Below are 10,268 nucleotides of genomic sequence, written 5' to 3' on the forward strand. Positions count from 1 at the left end.
TCTTTTCTTTTAATGGGAGTAGTAGGGGAAGGTCTAAAGCCATATTCTTCTGGAATTTTCCTGCTTTGAAAAAGTTCAGATTCAGTCAAATTTGTGTAGCAGTAATGTTCACGCTTTTTTAGTTTGGTGTTAGGAAGATTTGAGGCATGTCATGTTGTTCTGTTCATCTGGATCTCCATCATCAAGAAAATTCTGAACACGTCTGGTGATTCAGTCAAATTTGGTGGTATGAAATGGTCTTCGATGTATTGAAGCTTGGCCAGTTTACTGAAAGTAGCTGAGTAGAGCTATGGGGAGACCTTCTTGATGGCTCTGTGGAGAGAAGAGCTACACTGTGGACTCAGCCCTCACTGCAAACCAGAGAACCTGAGGGAAGGCTGACATGGCAGACACCCCAGCCATGGGAAACCTGCGAGCGGTACCTTAGCTCTTTTTCAGATATGAGGGGATCAAACTGTGTAGCCAAATATCTGTAGAAGGCCTAGACTGCCTAATTCCCCTTGTCTTTGGTCTTACGTTTGCTGTTGATGTCAAGCTACCAGGTAGTTATGTATGTGTTCTCTTTTTGTGTTTTGTTTTAGAAACCCAAGCATCCAACAACGGGGCTGATTGCCATAACACTGGCGTTTCACATATGCCATGAAGTTCACCTGGCAGGCTTCAAGTACGACTTCACTGACAGAAACAGTTCTTTGCACTACTATGGCAATGACACAATGTCTCAGATGATGCAGGTAACTACCACTTGTCTATGCTTAGAAAAATACAGCTGGTAACTGGCAAAGCAGTTCAGTATGGATAGAAACATGAACTGCAGGTCAGAAAAGCCTCCTGCATTCTCCTGGTTCAGCTGCTTGTGGGTTAGCATTGCTTGAACCTCTTTCTCTCTGCTATTGTTTTTGAAAAATACGGATATTTGTGTCCTTTGTGCTACACCATATTCTGAAATGTCTGCATGATTTCTGTCCATTTGTGTGCTCTGTTCTGCTTTGCTGGTGTTGTCCTTAGGTTGCACAACTCTCGTCAGATACCTCTTTGTTTGCGCTGTCAGAACATGAGTGGTGTTGCTTCTGTTTGCATTTTCCTTTTCCTTGGCATCTGCTTGTACGATTTGTCACAGCTGCCTCACTTCTTAAGAGAGAGAAAGAAGAGCAAAGGGAAGTGGAAGGAGTTAAGCCCAATAAACTTGCAATTAGGAAAAGAACAGAATTTTGGAAATTGAAAGCAGATAAGAAAAGCAGCTCTTGGAGGAGGCTGGGAAGAGAAGGAGCTGCTTCCAGGAGGGGGAAGTCACAACTCACTAGGAGGAGAGCAGCAAGAGGCTGGCAAACATCAGGGATGCCTTCTGCTTTGTTATTGGTTATGCCTCTGTTTTCTTTTTTGTCTCTGCTCTTGGCTTCAGTTGCCTTCAGCTGTGTACTCCAAACAACTCCATCTCAGCCCTTCACCTCAGTGTGAACAGTTTTCTCTTCCATGTGCATGCCTGGTGCATATGAGAACCATTTTCTTCCTCTTCCCTTTTCTGAAGAGGAATGGTAGGGACAATGCCTATAGGAGTCTCTCATGTCTCTCTCAGGACTCCTAGGTGCCTGCTGCTCTCAGATAATTTTCCTCTGAATTCACTTTCTGTTTGAGGCTCCTCTCTGCAGGTGCTTTCTTTACAATGTATACCAAGCTTGATTAAGGTTGATCACTAGTTGAAGAGACATCCGTAAGTTTCCTAAAATCTTGAAACTTTGAAAAACAAACAATCTTATCATTAAATCTTTAGGAGCATTAAGTTGTGAATAGTACACTATATTTGTATCATATTTTATGCTGTATTCATATTACATTAATTTTAATTTACTGGATTCAGTGTCTTAAGTAAATTACTTTCCTTGTGCTGTCCCCCACTAACCTCAGTGGTCTCTTGTGCATCTGGGTTCTGGATAGAGCACAGAAGATGGGTTGGTTTTGACTTGCCAAAACTGACTGGCAGGGGATATACCAGAACTACAAATGCTTGACATGTGCTTTTCAAGAACCTGCATTGAGCTTTGAGAATTACTCATTTACTGACTGCTTGTGCTGTAAATGTGGTTATGCAGCTCTTTTGTCTAAGCAGGGGGAGGAGTTGGGAGAGTGGACTTCTGTGAGACCACATCTCACCATTCTTGCCACTGAAGGTTCATCCCTTTTGGTTTGTGTCCTGATGGAAAAATCTAACCTAGTTTTGAGCAACAGTCACCTGTTTTCTTGAGAGACTGTGCTAAGCCTTTGCTAACAAGTCTTTTCCCCAGAGCTTTTCTACTCTTAACGTCTTCCAAGTATTACAGGTAATAGAAAGAAAAGAGCAGCGAAGTGATGTTTCTGGTTATAATGTGATTTTTTTTTCTGTTTTTATTTTTCCCTGACACATCTTTAGAATGAATACCACAACATCAGCGCCGAGCAGAATTTTCTGAAGAAGCTTATAGACAAGAACTTTGTGGTCAATTTGACATGAAAGCTGAATGGAAAACACAAAGAACATTCACTATTTTCAAGAGTTGAAATTTTTTTATTTTTTGTATGACATTTTTATTTTTTAAGTTCAGCATGACTGTTTACTGTTTAAAAGGAGCCAGTAAACCTCACCAAGGCAGAAGCTTCTTCTAAGCCTGAGGGTAATGGACTAATTTCAAACAGAGTTAACAATTTCTGTGGAAGCTATTTAATAGTGGGAAAACCATGAAACTTTCATCTGAAAGTATCAGGGATATATAAAAATGTGATGTACATCACTTATTTATCAGCAAAAACTCTTTCCAACTGATTACTTCTCTGGAATACTTTTGTTTCTAGTATCCCTCCAAAACAGGAGAGGTCAAGAGACTGAGATGACCAGTGTTGAATTAGTAGATGGATGTAAAGACTGGAGTATCTGTCTTATAGTATGAAAATGGCTTTAAAACGATACCTATAAATCGTTGCTGTGTGTTCTGGAGAACGGGGGAACATACAGAGCATGCAAATTTTGGTTTGCCATACTCCTGAGGAGAGGATGTCTCCCTTCAATAAAGAAGCCACAGCTGCTGCACTGGCCATAGACTCTGAACTGCTGCTGCCTTTGCTGAAGGTGAAGACCCTTTGGTCCGATTGCTGGAGAATCTGACAATGCTTGTATTGTACCCTTTTTCTGAAAAAATCATACTCCCTGTGCTGTGCATCCAATAAATTTTGTAGTTAGTGATTTGGCTTTAAAAAGGGAGTATGAAGACTGATCTCCAGCCAATTCTTGTTGGATTCCTAGATCTCCAGGGCAAGATCTCATGTATCTTTGTTTGCTCTCCAAGAATTGAGATGGGGTTTTTTCCCCAAATGAGCACAGTCTCCTTCCTCAGATGCTGTAATGCATTTCCACCTTTGAAATGCATTAGTATGAGCAGTGAATGTTCCCTTTTTTTGGCAGTAGAGTATGGTAAGGAATATCCAAGACGTACCTCAGCTGAATTATCATTTGGCTTCTGTTTACCTCTCCTGTCTTGACATTTAGGTTTAAACTATGTGGCTGAACTGAACCATTTAGCAGTGTGAACTCACTTGAGATTTTAATTGAAACATTTAATGGGTTGTTTATGTTTCCTGTATTGGTTTGTCCCTGACCAGCCTGCAGAATGAATGATATCTTCCTGGGAATGTGCTGTCAAAGAAAAACAAGTAATGTGCTGTTTCAGTTCTCTCACAGGGTGTGTATATAAAGTTTTTACTTTAATTTTGGCAGATTTTCTGGAAGATTTTGTGGTTATATTGATCAATCACACCTAAAGAAAGCATGAAGAAGTCCAGTTCCAAAAAAAATAAAATCTTGTTGGTAGGAATACCTTTGCTCCTTTTAAATCAAATTATATGGAGTATATAATTTGGAGTAATGAAAATTATTGCATTATGATGCAGTATACAGACTTCTTAGCAGGTCAAGAGCATTTGTTATTTTCAGAAGCTGAGGATTACAAGAGTACTGAGCACAATTTCTTTGCTGCAGCAATGTGGAGGAATAAGCCAAAGAGTCATCTTTCTTTTTTCTATTACTCTTGTGGAGTGCAGTAGGTATTTTTCTTTTAAAGAAAACACCCACCTTCCTATAATTCTCATTGCCAGCTTTAGCTCCTTGGGTCTGCCATTTGGGAATTAACAAGGGCTGTATGATTTGGAAGGGACCCACAGCTGAAGGGGAAGAGGGTTTTGTTTTCACCTAACGACTCCTGAGCCTTGTTCTGTTTCAAGCAAGTTGGACATACCTGAAATAACTCTGGATGTCAGAAAAATCTGTGGCATAGGGCGAGGGAGGACCCACCTGTCCCTAGAAAGGGACAGGCTGTGCTATGGTGTCTTGTCAGCTGTGTGTCCTTTGCGTGCAGCTGCAGTGCAGCTGTTTGCTGGGTGACAGGCAAGAGTGTGGAGGAGAGGGGAGCACAGCAGGTCCTGGGGCACTGGAGCAGGTGATTCTGGTGGTGGAAATGGAGGAAACTGTAATTTCTTCACCAGGTGTCAGAAGGGCTCTTAGTTATTTGCATTTCTTTTTTCTTTTTTGAAAACATGCACATTTTTTGAGGCTTTGAGAAGATCTTTACTTAAAAGTGTGAATACAAACAGATGGGGTTTCACATCAGGAAACAGTGACAGCACTGTCTTTCTATCAGCATTTATTTCTCCTGATTATTTAGTTAACAAAAAGGCTGGTGTATGACCCTGCAGCCCCAGACCTGCAGTGATTTAAACCACTGCCATAGTAATGCCACATGACAAAGATGCTGTGGTAAGGCTTTTTGCAGAGTGTAGACCAGTGTTGTCCAAGCTCTTGTTGCATAGAAGTCTCTGGTAGATCTTGGACTGTGTTGAGAGCTGAGGCAGGCAGAAGTGGGGGGCTGCCTCATCACCTTCAAAATCAGCAGTTGCTTCCACAACTCTCCCAATGGCTGGAGTACCAATGGAGTACCAGGTTTTTTCGAAAGCCCCTTCCATGATCCAGCTGCACCTGTCTCGTGTCTTGCAGTAGGCTGTTCATGAGGAATTTTTCCAGGAGAGCTGTTGAATTTGCTCCAGACATGGTGAGGAGAGTTCTTGTGATGGTGCAGGCTGCTTTCCTCTGCTTCTCTGCTGTCCCCAGTGTCAGGAAGTGGGTAGGGAGCTCTGCTCTTGAGGGTGTGGTTATTCTCTTTGCTTTGTTTCATCTCCAGAGATGTTCTTCCCACTAATCTAAACTGATTCCTTCTCTTAGTTTTCCTAGGAGGTTTTCTGCTGTTTGTGGGAGGGTGGAGTTTGGATTCTAACTATAGCAGAAGAAACAAAATAATCGGAAAAAAAGGCTTAATGGCAAACAAATGGTGTCTCCCTAAATCTTTGTGCTTAAAGTAGAACCCTTTATTATTCTTTTTTTTTTTTTTTTTTACCACATTACCTTTTTTGGTCTCCCTAAGATATTTATTTTTTTAAATAACGTATTCTCAATGCATTTAATACACTGTCTACAAGCATTTAGCCATATTGGTGCTCCTTTTTATTTTTTAATGAGCTCCATAAGTTTGTATGAATGACTTTTGAAATGAAGCAGTACTCACAGGGATATTTTCCCCCCCACTTCTGTGTTCCTGCAAGGATATTGAGTGAGTATGCCAGGGTTACTGTCCCAGGGTAACTGAGCCAAACCTGTTTGGTGTAGACCAGGCAAAGAGCTGATACTCTTGCTAAACCATGGAGTACCAGGTTTTTTCGAAAGCCCAGCTTGCAGGCCAGTAGCTTTTCTCTTCAATAAGAAGTAGTGAGCCACGTAATTAATTTCCCCCTCATCAGATGTTTTGGTAGGATTCTGTGTACACCAGCCCTGCTGCATCACCTGCACCACACACATCATATCTGCTCATCTGTCCCGAGGACGGGTATCACTTTGGCATTAACTCCACTCAGGCAAGAATACCCACATGTAGTGTGTTTCAGCAGTGCTCATAGATGAGTGTTCTGTCTGGGCACATGTCTTTGGTATTCCAAAACACCAGTGAAAACTTGACTTGGGGCTTTTAGAAAAAAAACAGTAATGCTAACTCCAAATACTTAAATCTTTTCTGAGAGCGAGCTGCTATTAAGACTTTCCATTTTTGCAATTCCTGAAAGTGAAAGAAACCTCTGCACTGAAACTTCCCTTTTAAAAACTGTCCAATTTTTTTTTATCACATCAGGAATGAAACTGCCAAGTTTGAATCCCAGCATGCTGCTAATTTCCATGTCTGGTAACAGTGTAAATAATAGGTACTCGCTGTCTCATCATTTTTATTCCTCTGTCAGTTGTGAAATCAGATTCTCTACTCCCTTCTCACTCTGTCCTGTTCCCCAGCAGCCTGTTGGGGCAGGCAGCAGCATCTTACAACGCAAGTGCTCCTGTGTTTTATCTGCCACCCCCCTCAAAATGTGCACTGTCAGAAAGACCCAGCTCTAAAGTACCAAAGTATGTACAGAACAGGCAGGATGACACAAATGGGCTGAAAGCTCTCTTTGGCTCAGAATTCCAGGGGTTTGCTTTGTTTTCTGTTGGAAAAGTGTTCTTTCCTCTGCTGTAATAATTAAGGGAAGTACCAAGATATGACTTCAGAGGGAACGTTACAGACTATTGCACTAAATATGAATCTGAGAGTGCCTAAAAGATGTTAATGATTGGTGACTGTATTGGTGATAATACAGATTTCCAGCGTTGGTGTTTAATAATTAGCCTGTGGTATCTCTTATTTCCAGTGTCATGCTTTGCTTTTTAACAGTGCCCTGGGAAATAGTATAAATACCTTAAATTTTAAGTGACTCTGATTTTTAAGAACTCAAAAACTCAAAGTATGTTTTTTGTATCGGTAAATACTTATTTTATTTGCCGTTTGTCTTAAGTTTTATATGCCTTTAAAGTGCCAGCTGTATTTTGAAGACATTCTCAGAGCTGTTTCCAGTGAAATGCTGAATGCTATAAATGGAAAGAGATTATTTTCCTGTGAATAAACTGTTAAAGACGGTGCCCTCAGACTTATTTTTGCAAGGCCAGTGCTGTGTGTGTGACTGTGGATGGGTGGGCATGCCCAGCCCCGTTATTATTGGGGTGTAAAGTACACAGTGGTGTCAGATATGAAGACATTCTCAGAGCTGTTTCCAGTGAAATGCTGAATGCTATAAATGGAAAGAGATTATTTTCCTGTGAATAAACTGTTAAAGACGGTGCCCTCAGACTTATTTTTGCAAGGCCAGTGCTGTGTGTGTGACTGTGGATGGGTGGGCATGCCCAGCCCCGTTATTATTGGGGTGTAAAGTACACAGTGGTGTCAGATAAGATGCGGTGCCGAGGTTTGGAATGAACTCTGGTGCTTAGTAGAGCAAACAGCTGAAAATCTTTGAATCTAAATGGGCTGAGTTGTACTGTGGGTGGACATCTCACTCCAGGCTGAGTGCAAGCAAAGCTGGGACATGGGTTTTGTGGCTAAGATAAGAGCAGCATCCTCCTGGTTTGAATTTTTCATGGCTTTTGAATCTTGCCTGTCTTGAGGACCCAGGGGAACGGCTGAACTAAGAAGATGGTGTGTGACAAAAGGCTTCAAAAAGTGAGAAAGGCTTTAGATACCAAGTGAGAGATGCTGTGGTACTTAGCTAATAATTAGCAGTAAAAATGAGATGCTGGGGGGCTACAGGGAATCTAAGGGAGATTTAGATAACAATTCTGATGCAGTAGGTATTCAGTGCATTCTTTTTGGTATGGAGATTTGCCAGCTCAGAGGAAATGCCTGTTTTTGAGGTGAGGTCAGGGAAGCCACATCAGGAGAGCCAGGGACGCGGTGAGCATCTCTCAACCTGTCCCCACGGGCTGCCTGAGGGAGCTCCTCACTCTGTGCTTTCCATACAGCCCCTGCCATGTCCTCCTGCTAAATGTGACACTGGGACAACATGTTCCTCCAGTGACTTAAGGCAGGTTTTGCCAGGAGATGGGAGCTAAAGAAAGGGATACCTCTCTTCACTGTTCTTTTTTCCTGTATCAGGCTGTCAGTGATTTCAGACAGTCCTTGTGGTCTGATATACTAATTCAGCATGTTGAATGTTCCTTCTGAAGAAAGACAGGATTGGTTTTTTTGGTTTTATTTTTTAAGATATTTAATAAGATATTTTTTTTTTCAAATCAGTACAAAAATTTTAAATACAAAATTATTTGCTTTTGACATATCTCATATTTTCTGGGAACATACCGAAGTCACCAGTGTCTGGTAAACTGTCCGTCCATTCCTGCCACCGTTCCATAAAATTTCTGAGATAAAGCACCACATTACATCACTGGAGTCCTTAGTCAATGTTAGACTGCATTAAACTCTGCATTTAAATAATGGTAATGCCAGTTAAATCCAATCTTAGTTCTGCATGAAAAATCTAGTTCATTTTTGAATCAAAAGCAGTAGCGTTAGCTAAAGACAATGAAGAAGTGATGAGTATTTAACTCTCAACTAGCGCAACAGTGTGTGATGTGCAGCACTGTACAGGGACCCACAGCAAAGTACACTGCCCTTTGGAAATGGAACACTGCTGAAGTGAGATTAGCACCATTGATGAGCAGACAGACACTTCTTGCAGAGAAGTCACTGTCCTCAAGTACAGAAAAGATTGAGGCCTGCAGGTTCTCCTTGACAACTGGTAACGTATAAATAAGGATCGGAAATCAGCTTTTAGATAAAATGAAGTTCTTGGATAAATTTGCATGATCAGTATTGCTGGTAAAGTTATCGGTTGATCTCAAGCAACAAATTAGTTAATTAGCAAACAGAGCTACTTCTGCTTTGCCTAGTCATTGAAAAGTAAACTGATTTAACTTTTGCTGAGTGACAGAATAGGTTTTTCTTCTGACAAGCCAAACAGGTTCTTAGTACAAGCACAGAAATCCAAGCAAATTTATGCCACCCTGATGTATTTGCCATGTGTTAGCCAAAACGGCTCAATGTCATGGCACAAAGCAGTGGGAACCTTTCATTTTTTTCTCTGATTTACCTCATCTACTTCATCAGTGCGAATGAAGATGGAGACTTTCTGAATGCTGTGGCATTTGGAGGTGAAACCAGTGCCTGCTGGAGTCAGTGGTGACATTTTGGGTCCAATGACTGCTGGAGAAGCCTCAGGGGAAATAGTTACACCATCAGTACTCCTTTTCCATCATAAATAAATTGTTCAGGAAAAAAAACAACACACTTGCAGGAATATTCTATATGGGAGGAAGGGAAATAAAGGTCTCCAGCTAAGAGAACCTTTGCTTGTCAGGCAGACCTGCTGTCAAGAAAACAAGATAACCCCCACCCAGACAAATAAGCCACTCAATTTTAAAAATATAAGTAGAGACTGACCTACTCTGGTTTAAGTCACTGTTTTTTCATCTCATACTATGATTGACGCAACAGTCAAATATGCAAGAGGAGTGAGTGACGTACACTGATTTGAAATTCAGTACTGAATTATTGTGAATGAAATTAAGTAAAGCATGGCATTGCAGAAATATATAATGTACAGCTAATATGTCCCCCTCGGGTGCAAAACAACTGTTTATGAACCTGATATGCATCTTTAGATATGTTCACCACACCTTTATTTTTTTTTTTTTATAACTAGCTGTGCATAATGTTAAACTTTATATTTTTTTTTTTTGCACAAGATGGTCCAAAATTGTCATAAAATGCATCTTTCACGGTATAAAAGTTTGAAGCAGAGGAGAAAGGTTTTGATTTCGTGTGTGGGTGTTGTGTGTTTCTGGGTTTTTTTTTGTTTTACATGGGATACAATAAATATCCTGAAAACGACGAATGAACGTACTGCCCAGCATAGAGTCCTGCTGCCTGCTCGGATGGCATTTGAACATAAACCTTGTCTCCAGGCATCAGCTGGACAACGGCACTGCCCGAAGCCTGGTCCAGGTAGCCTTTCTTGTACTCGTCGTAGGTGTACATCAGCGGCTCGTTGTTCTTGTACAACGCCACCCAGACATTGGCCCCTTTGCAGTGGACGTGGTAGGCGAAGTAGTAGACGCCGGGGATCTCGCAGGTGAAGATCCCTGTCTGGGGGTTGTAGTTCTGCCGGCCGTTGTAGAGGAGCTTGTCGAACTTCACGGGGACCCCGACGCGGGGGAAGGGGGTGAGCAGCTCTGCCGTGAACGCCGGCATCTCGTAGACGATGCCGCCGGCCTTGCCCTTCTTGCCCTTGTAGCCGTACGGGGGCTTGACGCCCTCTATCCCCGGCCCCACCTCAGGCAT

At 41.7% G+C, this 10,268-nt stretch overlaps 2 protein-coding genes across 4 annotated transcripts in view; one reads left to right on the forward strand and one right to left on the reverse strand.

Annotated features, from left to right (window-relative positions):
• The window catches only part of ST3GAL6 (ST3 beta-galactoside alpha-2,3-sialyltransferase 6), a 20,357-nt gene extending 17,279 nt beyond the window's left edge, over window positions 1-3,078 (forward strand). The window contains exons 8-9 of one of the 3 annotated variants that reach the window (XM_009070079.1): window positions 582-734; window positions 2,408-3,078. In XM_009070079.1, coding sequence (XP_009068327.1) covers window positions 582-734; window positions 2,408-2,488 — 234 coding nt within the window. In that variant the 3' untranslated portion in view covers window positions 2,489-3,078. The remainder of the gene's footprint in view (window positions 1-581; window positions 735-2,407) is intronic. The other 2 variants (XM_009070078.1, XM_009070080.1) reach the window with 2 other exon arrangements.
• A 6,537-nt stretch (window positions 3,079-9,615) lies between these two features.
• Window positions 9,616-10,268, reverse strand: COL8A1 (collagen, type VIII, alpha 1). The gene has a single exon (XM_009070081.1). The coding sequence runs from the start codon at window positions 10,266-10,268 to the stop codon at window positions 9,786-9,788; it is 483 nt and encodes a 160-aa protein (XP_009068329.1). The 3' UTR covers window positions 9,616-9,785.

Source organism: Acanthisitta chloris, unplaced genomic scaffold (assembly GCF_000695815.1).
Source record: "Acanthisitta chloris isolate BGI_N310 unplaced genomic scaffold, ASM69581v1 scaffold11012, whole genome shotgun sequence".
Taxonomy (NCBI): domain Eukaryota; kingdom Metazoa; phylum Chordata; class Aves; order Passeriformes; family Acanthisittidae; genus Acanthisitta; species Acanthisitta chloris.